Here is a 19,911-nt window from a genome sequence, read left to right on the forward strand (position 1 = left end):
CAGCGACAAAATGACAAATGTCGTTCAGTGTAAGCAAGTGTAAAGTGGGGCAAAAAACACCAACTTCACATATACACTGATGGGATCTGAGCTGTCGGTGACTGACCAGGAGAGAGATCTTGGGGTTGTGGTGGACAGCTCATTGCAAGTGTTGACTCAGTGTGTGGCAGCTGTGAAAAAGGTTAATTCCATCCTAGGAGTAATTAGGAAGGGGACTGAAAATAAAATTGCTAATATTGTAATGCCCTTATACAAACCTAGTGTGCTGCATATAGCTTTGGTCACTGTAGCTTAAGAAGGATATTGTAGAACTAGAAAAGGTGCAGAAGAGGGCAACCAAGATGATCGGGGGCTTGGAGCACCTTCCTTATGAGGCTAGGCTACAGCATCTGGGGCTCTTTACCTTGGAAAAGAGGCGACTAAAAGGAGACATGATCAAAGTGTATAAAATTATTCAAGGAGTGGAGAGGGTGGACAGAGAGAAATTTCTCTCACACACACTAGAACCAGGGGTCATCCCATGAAAATGAAGGTAGGGGAATTTAGGACCGACAAGAGGAAGTACTTTTCCACACTGCGTATAATCAAGCTATGGAATTCTTTGCCATGAGATGTGGTGATAGCCACCAGCTTGGATGGCTTTAAAAGACAAATTCATGGAGAACAAGTCTATAAACCAAGATCCATCACTTTGGATGTCGCAACTAATCTTGGCTTATTTCTAACCAGTCAGAAGTACAATTTTTTTTGGCTTGTGTGTGGACAGGGGAGCACTAAGAGATACCACGTGGAAACAAGATTGAACTGTGGCTCTGTGTGATGTCTGTCCCCCTTCCTGGAGATCTCCCCTGGGCCAGCTCATTTCTCTGTGCATGCCAACTTGCTAGCATAAACAGGTCTACATTAGGCAGAAGAGAAAGACCTCTTTCAGCTGCTTGCTGAAGAGCCCTGCATAATTTAAGATGTTTTCCCACACTTACATCAACAGGAAAAAACTATTTAGAGTACAGTGAGCCCTCATCCAGATAGAGGCCTCACCTGCACTCAGTGGGAAAGTTCTTCTTCTCACTAGCTTACACTAGAGCAGAGGTTCTCAAACGTGGGTCCCCAGATGTTTGTTTATTACAGTATTATTTATTTAAAACATATACATCCCACCCCTCTAGTACGATACTGCTCGGGGCAGCTCATCAAGACAATAAAACCATACAAAATTAATAAAATTCAATTAAAAACTAGACCAAGTTAAAAATCAGATTTGCAGATTAAAAACTTACTGGAACAAATAAAGAACTAAGAAGCCTCTCTCAAAGGTTGGGTTTTCAATTGTTCCTTAAAAACGCAGAGCGAGGAAGCATGATTAAGCTTTTTGGGCTGCAATGCCCATCATCCCCAGCAACAATGGCCTTCAGCCGTTCCCCATAGGACTTGGTTTTCAGACCCTTCACCATCTTATTTATTTTAAATGAAAAAAATATTATAATACAAAAATACAACTGTAACAAAGGATACAAAGAGTAAGGGAGTACATCATCATCAATTTTTGAATTCCAAAAAGTAATGAACAGAATCCATCTTTGTACAAATGTATCTGCCTTTACATTCAGTTCTGATCTTCTAAAAAAAAAGTTAATTTTGTAAGTAGTGCAATGTCTCAAATATGTTTACACCAATCTGTTAATAAAGCTGGATATGAACCTTTCAAAAAAGATAAGATACAGAGTCTTGCAGCAGATAACAAGTTGTTCTAGTAAGAACTAATCTGCCTACTTTCACGAATCTTCTTAACTGATAATTACCATCCTCACAAATTAGTCCACTTCAGCTTTAAACATTGGCATGTCTGACATATTGAATTGGGGTGGATGACATCATCACAAACTACACTATTGAACCTTCCCTATGTGTCCCTACACCTGTAGCAAATTTGGTTCAAAGCGTTTAGGCAGTTCACAAGTTAGCTCACTTGTGCCTCAAATGTCTGCTGGTCAGCCATCTTGAACTGGAGTGGGTAACGTCATCACAAACTATGGCACTGAGGTGTCCCTACAACTGTACCCAGTTTGGTTCATATTGGTCCAGGCATTGTGAAGTTCATGGGGGGTGGTGCACACACAGAATGCTGGGTGATCTCATAAGCTTGCTTTCCTTAAGGAAAGTAGGCTAAGACCCAGTTCCAAATCATCCTCTAAAACTATCCCTTTGACATATCCAAAAAGGACTGCTTTTAGATCATATGTTAAGGAGTATCCTGTTATCTCATTTATAATATTCAGAACATTCAACCAGAACTGTGTAATTAAAGGACAAGTCCAAAAGAAATGATAAATGCTGGCTTTAGGGCTTTGACATCTCCAACAACTGCCTTGACCAGACTTATAAATATGTAACAATCACACAGCGAGTACTATAGCTTCAAGCAACTCTCTTTAAGTGTAACATTCCCCAAATACTTTGACACATTTATCCATAATCTTTTCAGTTGGTACAGCCTGAGGATGTGGACAAGATCCTGGGCAGTGTGCGGGCGACATCGTGTGCTCTTGACCCTTGTCCTTCATGGCTAATAAAAGCTGCCAGGGAGGGAACAGGTAGATGGTTGGAGGTGATTATCAATGCCTCATTAAGGGAGGGCAAGATGCCATCATGCCTCAAGGAGGCGATGGTAAGACCATTATTTAAAAAGCCCTCCCTTGATTCCTCCAACCCAGACACCTGCCCTTTTTGGGCAAGGTGATAGAGCTTGTGGTGGCATCCCAGCTGCAGAGGTTCTTGGATGATGCGGATTATCTGGACCCTTTTCAATCTGGCTTCTGCCCCGGATATGGGACTGAGACTGCCTTGGCCACTCTAGTGGATGACCTATGCCGGGAACTAGACAGGGGGAGCGTGTCCCTATGTGTTCTGCTGGACCTCTCGGCGGCATTCAATACCATTGACCATGGTATCCTTCTGGGCCGCCTCTTGAGTATGGGAATCGGAGGTACTGCGTTGCAGTGGTTCCAGTCCTTTCTTGGGGGGAAGGTCCAGATGGTGGTGCTGGGGGACTACTGCTAGGCTCCATGGCCATTTGCCTGTGGGGTCCCACAGGGTTCGTTCTTGTCCCCCATGCTGTTTAACATCTACATGAAACCGCTTGGAGAGGTCATCTGGGGACTTGGACTGAGTTGTCAGCAATATGCGGATGACACTCAGTTCTATCTTTCCTTGTCACCTGATCCTAGGGAGGCGGTAGATGTCCTGAATCAGTGGCTGGAGGCCATGATGGGTTGGATGTGGGCTAATAAACTGAAATTGAATCCGGACAAGACGGAGGTAATGTTGGTCAGTAGGAGAGCCAATTGGGATGAGGAGATTTTACCGGTTCTGGATGGGGTTGCATTCCCCTTGAAGGAACAAGTACACAGCTTGGGGGTATTACTGGACCTGGCTCTGCTTTTGGAAGATCAGGTGGAACCGGTGGCCAGGGGTGCCTTTGTACGGCTTCAGCTAGTGCGCCAGCTGCATCCCTTTCTCGAGAAGGCAGATCTGGCCACAGTTACCCATGCCTTAGTCACGTGAAGGCTGGATTAATGTAATGCGCTCTACGTGGGGCTGCCCTTGAAGAATATCCGGAAACTGCAGCTAGTGCAAAATGCGGCAGCTAGGGTCTTATCCAGAGCTGCCCAGTGGGAGCACATCACACCCATTTTGAAAGAGCTGCACTGGCTACCAGTTTGTTTCCGAGTTCAATTCAAGGTGCTGGTTTTGACCTTTAAAGCCCTAAATGGTTTGGGCCCGGGATACCTGAGGGACCACCTGCTCCCAAGGGTTGCTGCCCGCTTGACAAGATCATCTGAGGGGGCTCTGCTCTGGTGCCGACAATAAGGGAGGCTCGGTTGTTGTGCATGTGGGACAGGGCCTTCTCTGTTGCTGGCCGCAGACTCTGGAATGCTCTTCTGGTGGCTATTCGCTCCTTGGTCTCCATCACAGCTTTTAGAAAAAGTGTAAAATCTTGGCTTTTTGCCCAGGCATGTATTTGATTCTCTGCTGCTGCTCTTTATAGTCTTGGCTGGGAACCAGTGCTTCCCAGCCAAGGTTCCTCCAGATGTTGCTGAACTACAACTCCCATCACTTCCACCTACAATTTATTGTGGCTGGGGATGCTGGGAGTTGTAGTTTAGGAACATCTGGAGGAAACCTGGTTGGGAACCACTAGTCTACACCAGGGCTAGTCAACTTTGGCCCTCCTCCAGATGCTGGCCTACAACTTCCATCATCCTTTGTTATTGACCACTGTGGCTGAGGATGCTGGGAGCTGCAGTGCAAAAACAGCTGAAGGACCACAGTTAAGTACCATCGTCTACACTGACTGGCAGCAGCCCTCCAAGGTTTCAGGCAGGAGTCTTTCCCAGCCCTACTGGAGAAGCTCCCAGGGAGTGAACCTGGGACCTTCTCATAGAAGCAGATTGTCACAGCTTCTCAGGAGGAGCAGGGTGTGGAGCGGGGTTTTCAGGGGCAAAGGTTGGTACTGGACCAAGTTGCTGGGAGCAAGAACCAGGTCAAGGGGCTGCAGGCAAGAAAGTTGTCAAAGGCACGTTCAGGAACTCTGAGAACAGAGTGAGTGCTCTGGGGCCAAAGTCAGCAGCTGAAGCGAGCTGTTGCTCCAGCAGGGTGTGAGTGTCCGGAAGAAGCTTATCTAGGCTGCTGCTCTGAAGCTGTGAGTTCCTTCATTAGTCCAGACAGCTGTGCTTGGTCTCTCCCTTGATTCGGAGGCATCCCCTTACTCCTGAGTAGACCTTCTGTGATAGCCCTGGCCTAGCTGCAAGGCAAACGCTTTTCCGCCGCTTTTGCAGTTCTGCCCAGGCTTTTTGGTGGCGGTGGGAGTGACTGCTGGGCCCTTCTTCTGGGTCTGAGTCTGGGGTCAGCCCCTCAGGGTCCATCGCTGGTAGTGGGTGTGCTTCGGATTCCCTGCTCTCATCCCGGGGTTCTTTGTGAGGTGTTGGGGGCTGGGAATCCCTCCCCCGGGGTTCTGGTGGTGCAAGATCTACTTCTGGCAACTCGCCTTCCTGTATGTCCAGTGGTGTCTCCCTATAAGGAGACCCCCTTGCAGGGGGCAAGGGCTACACAGAGGCTTCCTCATGAGCAAGCTCTTCTAAGTCTGTCTCAGGTGAGCATGGGTGCAACATGACACAGATGCTCTACCACTAAGCTATGGCCCCATCCCCTGAGGCGGACAACCAGCAGCAGAGAGTGCTCATATGTAGTCACCCATCCAAATGCAAACTAGGTTGAGCCCTGCTTAGCACAAGGGGGCCATTCATATTCACTACCACAAGACGAGCTCTCCTCCCTTACCTGTACAAAGACCGTGAAGAAGATGACTGTGATTATGGCAGTGAGGAACATTTCTTTCACGGCAACATGCGTCAGAAGGTAGCCCAGGGAGAAGGCAATGGCCCCTCGCAGGCCGCCATAGGCAATGATGAACTGATCTTTCGGGGTCAACTTCACAATGCGGAATTTGTTAATGAACCAAGTGAGCCCCAGGACACCTGGATAAAATGAGAAGAATAAAAGGTGAATAAAAAAGTGAGAAGGAAAAGACGGTTTGTGGGCAGCGGAAAATTAAACTAATCTGATTAAAAATTCAAAACAAAAGCATAAAAGCAATAGAGATTATAAAGAGTAGCAGCAGAGAATTCCAGAGTCTGGGGGCAGCAACAGAGAAGGCCCTGTCCCGCGTGCATGACAACCGAGCCTCCCTCATTGTCGGCACCCGGAGCAGAGCCCCCTCAGATGATCTTGTCAAGTGGGCAGCAACCCTTGGGAGCAGGCGGTCCCTCAGGTATCCCGGGCCCAAACCGTTTAGGGCTAGAAGGTCAAAGGTCAAAGGTCAAAACCAGCACCTTGTAGCCAGTGCAGCTCTTTCAAAATGGGTGTGATGTGCTCCCACCGGGCAGCTCTGGATAAGACCCTAGCTGCCGCATTTTGCACTAGCTGCAGTTTCCGGATGTTCTTCAAGGGCAGCCCCACGTAGAGCGCGTTACAGTAATCTAGCCTTGACATGACTAAGGCATGGGTAATTGTGGCCAGATCTGCCTTCTCAAGAAAGCGACGCAGCTGGCGCACTAGCTGAAGCCGTGCAAAGGCACCCCTGGCCACCGCCTCCACCTGAGCTTCCAAAAGCAGAGCCGGGTCCAGTAATACTCCCAAGCTGTGTACTTGCTCCTTCAAGGGGAGTGCAACCCCATCCAGAACTGGTAAAATCTCCTCATCTCGATTGGCTCTCCTACTGACCAACGTTACCTCCGTCTTGTCTGGATTCAATAATACATTAGGTAACAACCAGCATGATTAAGAAAAGCATAAATTTGCATCTAAATTGAAAAACATAAGCACTAAGAATCAAATGTTAAACTAGCTAATCATCTACAACTTAAAGCTCATTGACATTAAGAACTAATGCTCGGATTTTGCACATCACTGCACAAAACGTAGCAACGTTAATAACACAAGAACAATACTGAAGGATCAGGTCCAAGGCCTACCTATTTCAGCATCCTGTTTCTCACAGTGGCCCACCAGATGCCTCTGAGAAGCCCCCAGACAAGAGGTGAGGACATGCCTTCTGTCCTGCTGTTGCTCCCCTATAACTGACATATAGAGGCACCTTGCCTCTGAGGCTGGAGGTGGCCTATAGCTATCAGACTAGTAGCCATTGATATACTTTGTCTAAGCCCCTTTTAAAGCCATCCAAGCTGGTGGCCACCACCACATCCTGTGGCAAAGAAGTACTTCCTTTTGTTGGTCCTAAATTTCCTGGCAATCAGTTTCATGGAAGTAATAGCAAAATTCCGACCAGAGAGCAGAAAGTGCATAAAATGTGGGCATAAAATGTGAATTGTTTTGAATTGTTTTTATTCTGTGAAAGTGTTGTAATTGTTTTATTTTTATATTGTAATTTGGATTGTGTATACTGCCTAGAAATGTATGTATCAGGCAGTATATAAATATGATAGACAGATAGATAGAATTTGTCAGATCATGCTGGTAAATTAATTTTAAAAGGCGTAATATGAGTAATCATCATACAACCTACAATAAAGAAGGCACATGATAAAGAAGTCTTCAGTGTCTCTATGGCACCTAAACTACAAGGACACAATTCAACCATACAGTACTTCACCCAAGCAGGGTTGCATCATGTGCTTTGAATGTCTGAATTGCCCCTGTATTTGGGGCTGGGAGCAAACGACAACATTCATTCCACTTGCCTGCACCACCACAGCCCCTTGTCCCCACCCCCACCCCCAGCAAAGCTTCAGCTTACCTAAAACTCTGGCTATCAAGCAGAGAAACAGGGTGGCCAGAACAAAAGTCCAATTCCAGCGATGATCCCCAGCCACGGTGGAGACACCCAGGAAGATAAAAATGAGAGTCTCGCTGACACTGCTCCACATCTTCAAGAAGTATTTGATGGTGGTGTGGGACTTGTGAGAGATGTTGGCCTCCACGTACGGGCGCATCACCACTCCGGCAGCAATGAGCCTGGAAGGGAGGGAGGAAAGTACTAAGGAAAGTCATGGAAACCACAAAGGACAATTAAAGTATTCTGAAGTCTCAAGGAGGCCTCGTCTGTTTCACAGAGAGGGCTTTAGAAAAGAACTGAGATGCTCAGAGTTTCCTTGGTGACATGCCATGATGCTTGCCCATCTAAATGCTCTTCCATTTGCAGATATGGAGGGTTTAAAGGTATTTAAAGGTATTCCCCTTTATTTAAAGGTATTCCCCTTTCTGCTCGAGTTTGCCAGTGTGGTTCTGATTTGGTGGAGACTAATGCTCATGCTATTCTTTATTGCAATTTTTATAGGGAGGCCCATCTAAGATTTGTGTCTCCCCTGCTGCAAAATTTCCCTGGCCATTCGGACAATTTCTATTTAAATTTTTTATTGTCTAGCCCTGATGAAGAGGTTATTAATAAAATGGCTAGGTTTTGTTATATTTTATGTAAAATTTGCTCAGATGTTCGGTAATAGTTTATTCGTTTTGTAAATTTGCTGGTCTATGACTGTAATAAAGGATCCTGTTCTGTTCTTGGTAACATGGGGCAGTGAAAAGCATGTTGTTTAAAGCAGTGGTTCTCAAACTGGGGTCTCCAGATGTTGGTGGAGACCAACATATGGATGCATCTCCCATCATAAGAAACAAAGGAAGCTGCCATATACTGGGTCAGACCATTCGTCCATCTAGCTCAGTACTATCTACACAGAATGGCAGCGGCTTCTCCAAGGTTGCAGGCAGGAATCTCTCGCAGCCCTATCTTGGAGATGCCAGGGAGGGAACTTGGAAGGAACCTTCTGCTCTTCCCAGAGTGGCTCCATCCCCTAAGGGCTTAGTGTGCTCACACATCAAGTCTCCCAATCATATGCAAAGAGGGCAGACCATGCTTAGCTAAGGGGACAAGTCATGCTTAATACCACAAGACCAGCTCTTCTCATCCCCAGACACAATGGTCTTTGGTTACAGAGGACGGAAGGTGTAGTCCAACGACATCTGGGGACCCCAGTTTGAGAACCCCTGGTTTAAGGGAACATCGGCTGACATGAAAAGGGTTCGAATTTAAGAGAACGCCTTCTAAATTATGAGTCCCCGCTGCCTACAGAGAGTATCTGGTGAGGTCCTTCTGCAGATGCCACCAGCTTGCTTGGTGGCTACTTGGGGACAGGCCTCCTCCATTGCCACCCTGAGGCTTGTAATGCCTTCCCAACTCTGACAGCTTTTTAAAGGGATGTTAAGATACATTTATTCATCCAGGCTTTTAATTAGATTCATAGGATCTATCCTTGTTCTAATTTTTTAATTTGTGTTTTGCTGTAAGCCGTCCAGAGACCTGGATTTTGGACGTTCTATAAACCGCGAATTTTGAGCGGTGTATAAATTTGATAATAAATAGATCTCAGAGGGCTCATTTACATAAACAGGTCCCCTCCTTATACTGTCGTCATCAAGTGATGGAACTTGCAGGGATGAGCCAGCCCTAAGCACCAACAAATAATCAGGATGTGCATTTTTATTACCAATTTTATTGCCCATTTTGATGGGACTTCAGAGCCTCTAGCAGTTTTTAAAATGGTACCCATGGTTACGGGCACGAGTTGAATTTCAGCTCCTGTTCCTGCAGGGTTCAGACTACACAGGGTGCTGCTGTTCCTTATCAAGTCAATTTTGTTGATAATTCTGGCCTCACTAGCAACCAAGCCTGACGGTGAGTCACTCATCCAGCCTGGTGGAGAGCTGTTGCTATGTCAGCCTCTACGAAACAGGGTTAACAAAACAGGGAGAGCATATATTTCTCTGGGGCAGATGAGAGCAGCTTCATACAATGCATTTTTCAAGCAAGGAGGCAAGTGTCCACAAAAGGAGAATGACTCATTCAAGGTCACTTCTGTTTTGCCCACCATCTCTGCATAGATCTCTGTTCGACACACAAGTGACACACTCAGGAGAACTGGCTCAAACGGCTTGTTGTTATCCACATAGATTTAGAATTCTTGTGGAACCTTGTTTAGATTCAGAATTCCTGTGGATAGGTAACCTTGGCACTCCAGCTGTTGTTGAACGACAATTCCCATCATCCCCAGTCAACATAAGTTGTGAATGGGGATGATGGGAGTTATAGTGCAACAACCATGGGAGTGCCAAAGATTGCTTACCCCTGACTTATGAGGAAGGACCACAGCTCAGTGGAAGAGCATCCACTTTGCATATTGGGAACCCCTGCTTTACACTGACTGGCAGCAGCTCTCCCAGACATTGGGCAGGAGTCTTTCCCAGCCCTACCTGGGGACGCCAGGGATTGAACCTGGGACCTCCTGCATGCAAAGCAGATGCTCTACCACTGAGCTACAGCCCCATCCCCTGAGGGGCATACTTTACAGCAGACAGTGTGCTCACATGTGGTCGCCCATCCAAATGCAAGCCAGGGTGGGCTCTGCTTAGCAAAGGGCGGCATGCTCACTACCACAAGACCAGCTGTGCTCCCTCATCCTGCCAGAGTGTACTTTCCAAGCTGGACCAGCCCAGGCCTCCCCTGTCCAACACTTACGCCATGATGCCTGAAAGGTGGAAGAGTTCTGCTGAGAGGTATGCCATGTAGCTGTAAAGAAAGACGAAGAGGGGTTCAATGACGCGGATGTGGGAGGTGAAGCGGGAGGTGAAGGCCGCAATGATGCCATAGACAACGCCCACAAAGACACCTCCCAGAGACACCACAAAGAAGCTGAGGAAGCCCAGGATGATGTCCGTGAAGGAGATGTTGTCAATCGTGGCATACTCTTCAAAAAGGTGGTAGAGAACCTGGAGTGACAGAAGCGGGCAGAGCATGAGTACCCCATAAGGGAAATTAAAATATAGCAGAAGGCAGCATTAAATGTCAACTGAAGAAGGCAGGGGGGTTCCAAAAGGTGCCGATACATTTTCATTACTTGATTTATCCTTGTGATATAATCACAAATGCTGGTCTTGTGGTAGCAAGCATGCATTGCTCCCTTAGCTAAGCAGGATCCACCTTGGTTTTCATTTGAATGTGAGACTACATGAATGAGGACTGGAAGATATTCCCCTGAGGAGATGGGGCTGCTCTGAGAAAAAAAATCTGCATGCAGAAGATTCCAAGTTCCCTCCCTGGCAGCATCTCCAAGATAGGGCTGAGAGAGAATCCTGTCTGAAACCCTGAAGAAGCTGCTGTCAGTCTGTGTAGACAATACTGAGCTTCTGAATACTGATGCTTCCACTTTCTGGTTTACAAAGGAGCCATGGTTTATTTACATGTGTATATATGTAGTGTGGAAACTGCATTATGGCAATTGAAGAGAACTTCCATGAGACTGACTCTCTGAAAATTGTGGTTTGTCAGGGGAGAGCTGGTCTTGTGGTAGCAAACATGAACTGTCTCCTTTGCTAAGCAGGGTGCACCCTGGTTACATAAGAATGGGAGACTACATGTGTGAGCACTGTAAGAAATTCCCCTTAGGGGATGGGCTGCTCTGGGAAGAGCACCCACATGCTTGCATGCAGATGGTTCCAAGTTCCAGCCCTGACATTTCCAAGACAGGGCTGAGAGAGATTCGTGCCTGCAACCTTGGAGAAGCCGTTGCCAGTCTGTGTAGACAATACTGAGCTAGATGGACCAGTGGTCACCAGCCTCCTATGTTTCTAGGTCTGCACCAGGTCACATAAGGATTAAGTTATCATTTTTCCCTATACTGGACAAAAGTCACTTCATCTATCTTAAGCAAAAAAATGAAAAATAATAATGGACGTGAACCAAAGAACCATGAGTGGGGTTCCATTCATGCAATTGAGCTTTTCCTATCTCTTTGCTCCCACTGCAGCACCCTATGCCTCTTGAAAAGCCACTCTGGAGGGTTGGGGGACCCTCTGGAGAGCAAATCCATAGGTAACAGAATCAGGCATGTTACCACTTTTCCCAGTGACTGTAGCCATAAATATGTTTTCAGGTTAATATCATATATATCCACTAGCAAGAGAACATCTCCTACTATAAGGCCATATTTTTCCAAAACCCTTAATTAATATAGTGTCTGAAACATGCAAAAGTTGTCAGTAACAGAATCAAAATTTTTGGACATCATTTCCGATTCTGTTACCGGTGTATTTTGCATGCTTGAGGCACTATCTATAATATTTAAGGGGTTTTGTGTTATATCACACAAAGAGAGCCTTATAGTAGGAGATATTCTCTTGCCAGTGGGTATATACAATATTAATTTGAAAATCTGCTAATGGTTACAGTCATTGAAAAAGTGGTAACACCCCTGATTCCGTTACTCTTAGAATTGCCCAGAATGGCATGGTATGTAGGGCAACAGTTGAGGGGGAAGAGGCAAAAAAAAGAGACTGCCCCCCACTTCCACAAGGCGAGTCTCTTCCACTCATGCTTCTTTCTGAATTCAGAACAACAGTAACAATTGATATTAACTAGCAGGTGAGGTTCATCATTGACTGGACAAAATAATTTTGCATAGATTACACTAATCGGAATTAAGAACAAATATGACCTTTGGAAAACGCAACTATCAAGTAAGGCTTATATTACTTTTTCCTCAACTAATTAGAATTTTCTTGTGATTTGTAACCGTAAAAATTTTTGTTTGCACTAAAATGACAGTTGGATAGGTGACTCAATTTTAATTTTGTAAGGAATTTTTTAAAAATGAACTCTAATAAGATTATTATTATTATTTCTTGTTTACACAGTCAGACAGGTGTTATTGACTGGTTTGTTTGATCCAGACATCGAGTCCTTCCCAAGGACCTGGGATGCCAGAATTTTATTGTCAATGTTGTTGCTGTTGTTATAGATATTGTTGCAGAATATAGGCTGTTCCCAGTAAAGCTGCTTTTTGTAATTGGCTGATTGTGATTTCTGTGGCCCCTTTGGTGCTGAGGTGCTCTTCAAGGTCTTTTGGAACTGCACCCAGGGCGCCAATTACCACTGGGATTCTTTTGGTCTTTTCCTGCCACAGCCTTTCAATTTCAATTTGTAGATCTTTGTATTTGGTGATTTTTTCTATTTCTTTTTCTTCTATTCTGCTATCCCCTGGTATTGCTATGTCGATTATTTTAACTTGTTTTTCTTTCTTCTCGACTACAATTATATCTGGTGTATTGTGTGGCAGATGTTTGTCTGTTTGTAGTCGGAACACTTGATTACCAGATTTTCCACTGTGTGGAGGTGGTGGAAATGAATATCTTTTCAATCAGTCAATCTTTATTGATATGGTAACAAACCAGCAAACAGTACAGGTTGAACAAAAGAAAACAGGTGAGTAAATACGATACAGTAGCAGAGTCAGAACTATACCTATACTATGCAGAGTAAATTTGTACCCCTTTTGCTACATGAGTCCGCTATGTGGAAGCTAGCATTTGTTGCCCAATTTTGCTAGCAAACAAATACAACTTAACGAAATCTAGGGATATCTCGTATTTCTGGTCAGAATGCAAAAAAACTGATATAAAATGAATCTGTGTGGCCTGGAAGTTTTCACACAGGGATTTTAAAGCCCTTTAGCACGCACATCCTCGGGAATGGAAGGGATACGTTCACCTATCAGCCAGATTTACCCCGAAGTCCCTGCAAGCTATCGGGGAGCACTTCACACACGATTCAGGTTTTGCACTGTGCATTAAAGTGCAGCCTGATTTACATCAGGCGGGGGGGGGATCACTTTTGCATCGGGTTTGTGGGATAATTGAGCTCACAGTAAAGCCTTGCAGAAAACTAGCAGTAAAGCCTGAGGTCTGTGGAACTCTCTGGGAAATTAGTTAAAAGCGAGGAGATGTAATGATAACGAAAGTCCCTATATAACTCAATATGTAAAAATTGAATGAATGAATGAATGAATATAGCAAATCATGGGATGTGGTTTCAATGGCTCCTGATGCCCTGGGGCAAAATCTTTTGAGCATTTGGGATTTTCCTGAACTGTCCTTCGAGCACTGTGGTGGGTTACGAGTTGAAATGTGAAGTAATGAGCTAATGTGAACATCCGTGATATTTTGGAATTATAATTTGGGTTAAATATCTTGCAGGGTTAGAACTAAATGGTTGGCTTCCAAGAAATACTCCCTTGGGAAACAAAGGTTGTTCTATTTGCGTGTTCATGTCAGAAACACGCTGTCTGAGTGCCATTTTGGCTTGGCCATCTATATATATATTTCTCCTGGGTGTGCCCAGGAGAAATGCGTCCCGGCAGCCCAGCTGATTGGCTGGGCTGCAGGGGGCGCCTGATTGGTCCACACCCAGGAGAACAGTGGCGGCGGCGGCCATGGCCAGGGAACCAGGCAGGCCCGGCCGTGGACATGAGGCAGTGGGCCGGGACGGGCCCGGCTGCACTAGGCCCCCGCAGGGCGGCGGCAGCGGCCGCACTCGGCCTGGCCGCGGTGGCGGCCATGGCCGGGGAGCCAGGTGGGCCCGGCCACGGAGGCAAGAAGGCGGGCCTGGCCGCACCGTAGGCCAGGCAGCGGCGGTGGGCCAGTGGTGGTGCAGCGGGGGTGGTGGTGGTGCGGCTGGGTGGGGGCGGCCCGGCCGCGGCGGCGGGACTCGGCAGTCGGCCTGGCCGCGGCGGCGGGACTCGGCGGCGGGCCCCTGCCCGCCCGACAGCGCAGTAGTGGTGGTGCGGTGGGGTGGGGGCGGCCCGGCCCAGCCCGGCCGCGGCGGCGGCACTTGGCCCGGCCGCGGCAGTGGCACTCGGGTCTGCTAGTATCCCTATAAAGTATCTGGAGCTTGAAGCCATATAAATTTAACTTTTGGCAAACTAGTCTTTTCCAGTGTTTTGAAGAAACAGCAGAAGATGCATCTTTTTAGATAAGCTTTTCACTATCTTATCCTTTGCTTTTTATCTGGTAGGTTTCTTAGTGTTTAGCATGTTACTGATAACAAGCTTTAAAACTGAAATTAAAAGTTATTTTAAATTGTGGTTTTAGCCTAGTCTTTTAACTTTTTAACCTTATTAATTTTGTACCCTACATTGTATCTATTTTATTAATGTTGTAAGCTGCCCTGAGCAGTAGTGGAGGGGTGGGGTATAAATATTAAATTATTTATTATTAATTAAAATAAATAATAAATAGATAATTTTCTTTTTACAAGTAATGCACTTAGAACAGAAACAGTGCTGCCTGGGACAATAAAGATTTTATGGAGATTTTATGCTTGGGACAAATAAAGATTTTATGAAATAACTCTGAATATGTATGACACTGCATCAAAGTATTTGCCAGTCTTCATTTTTAGTATTCATTGTATTTTGCTCTAACCTGAACATGCTGAAACTCAGTATACCCCTCCTCTCAGTCTGACAGGCTTCAGAAAATTAATACCGAGTACTTCCATCAAAATTAATAGGACAAGTAAACTTGTAATTTAGGGGTTACTCATTAATAACTTCGTCTGGATGCAAGCCAGTGATGGGAGTAGCCTGTTTCATAACTGAAATTTAAATATGTACACACATTTCTACTGCCAAATAATTGTATCTCTAAATATCCTCATCTAGGTTAGGGGTCTGCAAGCCAGCTCGGTTCGACCCAGGCTCGATGTTGAACCAGCTTGGCTCGACAGATTCAGGGGTTCGGGGTGGGGGGATTTCTGGTAAAGGGGCATCCAGTGATGATTCCCCTTTACCAGAAAAGGGGCAGGGGGCTTCCCTAAAAAAGAGCCAGCATGGTGTAGCAGTTAGAGTTCCAGACTACGACCGGGGAGACCCGAGTTCAAATGCCCATTCAGCCATGAGACTAGCTGGGTGACTCTGGGCCAGTCACTTCTCTCTCAGCCTAGCCTACTTCACAGGGTTGTTGTGAAAGAGAAACTCAAGTATGTAGTACACCGCTCTGGGCTCCTTGGAGGAAGAGTGGGATATAAATGTAAAATAATAATAATAATAATAATAATAATAATAATAATAATAATAAGTAGTAGTAGTAGTAGTAGTAGTAGTAGTAGTAGTAGTAGTTTAGAGGGGAGCAGGAGGGGAGTCATTTAGTACTTACCACTACCATTTAATGCAGTGGCGGCACAATTTCCACGGTCACACAAATGGCTCTGCGCATGTGTGGAGGTCACTAAAATGGCCCCTGCACATGCACAGAGGCCTGAACCAGGCTACTCTGGGGGAGGCTGGCAGAGGCGAGGGGGAACCGCCACCGCCTCACTGGATTCCCCTTTACCAGCAGACCCCTGCAAACTGGTCCAAAACAAATCAGCCTGGCCGGTTTTGTGCGCTTCTCTAGTCTAGGCTCCATGGCTTCCTGGCACCTGGAATTTGTCAAGCACTACTAATCTATATAGATCTTCAAAAGCATGCTAGTTTAAGACCAGAGTTAGGGCTTTGTGGAGCTATCTCATTTTGGCTCAAGTTCCACAAAGCTGGGAAATTGGAACCTAAGGCTGATGCCTTGACATGCCACATGATCAGCAAATGGTACTCACAACTTGCTTTCATTGCACCCATACCTTTCCTTGGTCTTTGCCCAAATTAAGATGCAGAGAATGGAGTGCCTTGCATCAGCAAAGATGCCCCATAGTGTCCATGTTGTAGGTGCATCAAAGCCAAATTATAAGTGAGCACCATTTGTGACACTGCAAACATCATTCCTGATTATCAAATGTTCCCTCTCCATCTCTTCTGAGCATAGAGGCATAACTATAATAGGGCAAGGGGAGACAGTTGTCTGGGGGCCCATTGTCTTGGGGGGGGCCCAGAGGCAAGTCACATGACTGACACCGCCAGCTGCACACCTGCCCGGGCTTCCTTCAGTTGTATTCATCCTCCAAAATTGATGTGAGTGTTAAGACCTGGAGCTACCAGAACAGCATGTCTTTCTCTAGTACCATTAAATGACTTGCATCATCCACAATTTACAAAACCTTTTAGGATGATGTTCTTTTGTGGCACATAGGGGAGATAGATAGATAGATAGATAGATAGATAGATAGATAGATAGATAGATAGATAGATAGATAGATATTGCTTTTTGTTACCACTATTCAGCCTCATTTATTTCTTTACTTCATGAGCTGAGCTTCATGGGGGGAGGGGCTATGCCCCTGGCTGAGCACCTTTTTTTTTTTTTTGCAACCATGGTGACAGTCACCACTTCATTAGGAGCATGTACAATCATGCATATGACAGCCACCTCTTCCACCATTTCCCCCACCCTCCACCTCCTACCTCCCTTGCACACTGCTGCCAGGCTAACCATGAAAAGGTAAAAGGAAGCAAAAGAGGAAATGATAAAAGGCATCCACAAAGCATCATGTACCTTTTCATCATTTCCTGGGAGGACCACCTCAGAGCTGCTTTTTCCTGAGCGGTGGGTATGCCACCTCATGGGCACCTCGGAGGTTTGCTTGAGGCAACTGTCTCACCTCGTCTCATGAAAGGACCGCTTTTGTTTGCTTAGTGCCCCAAATCCACCAACCAAGGCAGCTGCCTTGTGGCAGATCCAGCTCTGGTGGCATTCCACTTACCACAGTGACCGCGTCATTCAGCAAAGACTCCCCGAACACCAAGATGTGTAGCAGCTCGTTGATGTGAATCTCCTCAAAGACAGCCAGCACGGCAACAGGATCGACCGCTGAGATTATGCTCCCAAACAGCAGATTGGCCAAGAGGCCGATGTTGTTCAAATTGGGGCCGCCCACCTGGCACACAGCGTACAGCAGGGAGCCCACAAAGAAAGCGTTCCACAGTGTTCCCACTACTGCAAAGATCAGAATCGTGCCCAAGTTCTCAGTGAACTGGCGCAAGGGCAAGAAGTAGCCGGCATCCAGGATGATGGGTGGGAGGAGGAATAGGAAGAAGATGTCCGACTTTAGGATTGGGGGCGACTCCCCCACGGCCTTGATGAGACCCCCAACCAGCAGTCCAACCACAATGAGCAAGCAGCTCTCTGGAACAATGTTGGAAATTGTTGGAATCACATGGAACCCTGGATGGGGGGAGAGAAGCAACAAGACACAGGTTAGTTCCTCTTTCAGCTATACTTCCAGTGGCACATAAAAACTAAGCAGTAGCATTCTCCTAGAGAAGGTCCACACAACTTTGGCCCTCTAGCAGTCGTTGGACTACAACTCCAACCAGCCCAAGCCACCATGGCAATAGTCAGGGATGGTGGAAGTTGTAGTCCAACAACAGCTAGTGGAATATAGCTGTGCCACTCTGTCCTAGACTCACAGATACAGGAAATTGTCAGGAGAAACTTTGTACCCACAAAAATAAAATAAAATTAAAAAGTTTAGCTAAACAGCAACCTGAATTCCACAGCAAGAAAATTTGGATTCTGTGGCTTGTATAAATTTCACAGATTCAGAACATTTGCATAAAATGCCAGTATTATGCCCCATAACATGCACATGTATTGAAGCAAGGCCGATCCCTAACACGGCAGCCAGGTTCACCCCATCCATTTGCAGCTTCACAGGCATTATTTGAAAAATGGCTGCTACATCCCGCACCTGCACTCCTTTATTAAAAAGAACAAAGTTCAAGCAGCACTTTGTTCCTCCAAAAAGGTAAGGATCTACTGTCCCCCAAATCCAGCCCTGCTGTTTAAGGGAGGAAGAAAACTGGGAGGTACAGCACGTTCTGTCCTCTGATTCTCTGGCAAAGGAACTCCGTTTCAAGAGACGCAGCAATTTTTACTCAGCACCTCCATTGCTTTGCTGTTTGCTACTGGAGTGTTGGGGACGACAGGTCATCTGCTCCATGGGCAACCTGGAGGGCCGTAAAACAGATCAAATTGCTGGGTGTGCGTAACACAGCTTGGGCGTAATGAAGGGTCCAGTTCAGATGCTCTTTGGTACCCGTGCTGTTTTCTCTGGGAATGTGGTGGGCTGTTTGAGCTAGGGAGACCCGTGTTCATAGGAACATAGGAAGCTGCCACAGACTGAGCCAGACCCTCTAGCTCAGTATTGTCTACACAGACTGGCAGAGGCTTCTCCAAGGTTGTAGGCAGGAATCTCTCTCAGCCCTATCTTGGAGATGCTGCCAAGGAGGGAACTTGGGGCCTTCTGAATGCAAGCAGGCAGGTGCTCTTCCCAGAGTGGCCACATCCCCTGAGGGGAATATCTTACAGTGCTCAGTGTGGTCTCCCATTCAAATGCAAACCAGGGCAGACCCTGCTTAGCTAAGGGGACCATTCCTGCTTGCTACCACAAGACCAGCTCTCCTCGTGTGTTCGAACCGCACGACTCTAGCAGGCAGGACTCTCTCTCAGCCCTATCTTGGAAGCCTTATCACTACACAGTTACTGCATTGCACCACCTCCTCCTCCTCCATTGCAACTTGCCATCCTTCTGCTGTCAACCTTGACCCAAAGGATAGTGATCATATGATAATATAAAGCCCCACCCCCCGCCCCACCCCCTTTACTGCTTTTTAAAAACAAACATACTGAAAACGGCACTGAAAGCAAGTATTTTCGTGGGAAGATGGGCACGCTCCTCACCTTTCCCTAGAAATCAAATCAGGTCATTTTTAGAGTGGGCATTTCCTCCCCCTCCCCTGCAGTGGCACTCCAGAGGGAAGCTGAGTTCAGATTTCCAGTGGAGTGGGACAGAGCCCTGCATTACCCTTGCCCTTCCTCAAGAGCAGAATCAGAGCATCAGAATCAACTGTGAAAAAGAAGATACACAACTTTGCTCAGCTGCAGAATTCACACAGGTCCCAGAATCCTCATGATTTATGCAGGTCACACACACAGATATGAGCTCTCTTTGGTGCAAAGTCTGGGCTGCTGAGAAGTGAAATGGTTTTGTAGTCAGTTGCACTGCAGAGAAATCCAAGGCTGTAGCCTCAGAAGGGCAAGCATCGTGCCCAGCTCAGGAGGCACTGCTTGGATGCAGCAGCTCCGCACCTGGCTGGCTTGCAGTGACGTCCTGCTGTTCTCTCAGAACAGAGAAGAATTCAGTGGAGTCATCCAAGGACAAAACGATGACTCAGCAAGCAGTTTGCGCTAATGGTGAAGATGAAAAACGGCATAAGAGAGGATCAGCAGCAGAAGATGCGGTAGACACCTAAATGACTATTTCTGTTCATCCACACAGAGACCCATTTCAAACCCTCAAGTACAGAGACTCTCTGAAATGAAGAATTCAAGTAAACATTCCCCAAACTGAGTAAAAGATGCAGCCTCCAATAATTCCTGGCATTAAGCCTGCACTGCTGCAAGTTTTTCCAGATGTCAAGGGCTGTTTTTCCCCCCCTTCAAGGTAAACAAATAAGATCTAAATGGAGGAAGGAAAGAAAAATAAAGAGAGATTGGTTATAGCAGGGATGGCCAGCCAGCAGCCAGTAGAGCAGATGCATCCCAGAATGAAACTTTACCTAGCTCAATTGAAGT

At 46.3% G+C, this 19,911-nt stretch overlaps 1 protein-coding gene and 1 non-coding gene across 2 annotated transcripts in view; both read right to left on the minus strand.

The window, feature by feature from the left end:
* Positions 1-19,911, minus strand: part of SLC9A1 (solute carrier family 9 member A1) — a 115,654-nt gene that overhangs the window by 19,992 nt on the left and 75,751 nt on the right. The window contains exons 2-5 of the mRNA XM_053268024.1: positions 17,039-17,499; positions 10,088-10,338; positions 7,313-7,530; positions 5,338-5,534 (exon numbers count right to left, since the gene is read on the minus strand). Coding sequence (XP_053123999.1) covers positions 5,338-5,534; positions 7,313-7,530; positions 10,088-10,338; positions 17,039-17,499 — 1,127 coding nt within the window. The remainder of the gene's footprint in view (positions 1-5,337; positions 5,535-7,312; positions 7,531-10,087; positions 10,339-17,038; positions 17,500-19,911) is intronic.
* On the minus strand, positions 9,824-9,895 carry TRNAA-UGC (transfer RNA alanine (anticodon UGC)). The gene has a single exon. It is a non-coding gene; the product is annotated as a tRNA-Ala (tRNA).

This window comes from Hemicordylus capensis, chromosome 7 (assembly GCF_027244095.1).
Source record: "Hemicordylus capensis ecotype Gifberg chromosome 7, rHemCap1.1.pri, whole genome shotgun sequence".
Classification (NCBI taxonomy): domain Eukaryota; kingdom Metazoa; phylum Chordata; class Lepidosauria; order Squamata; family Cordylidae; genus Hemicordylus; species Hemicordylus capensis.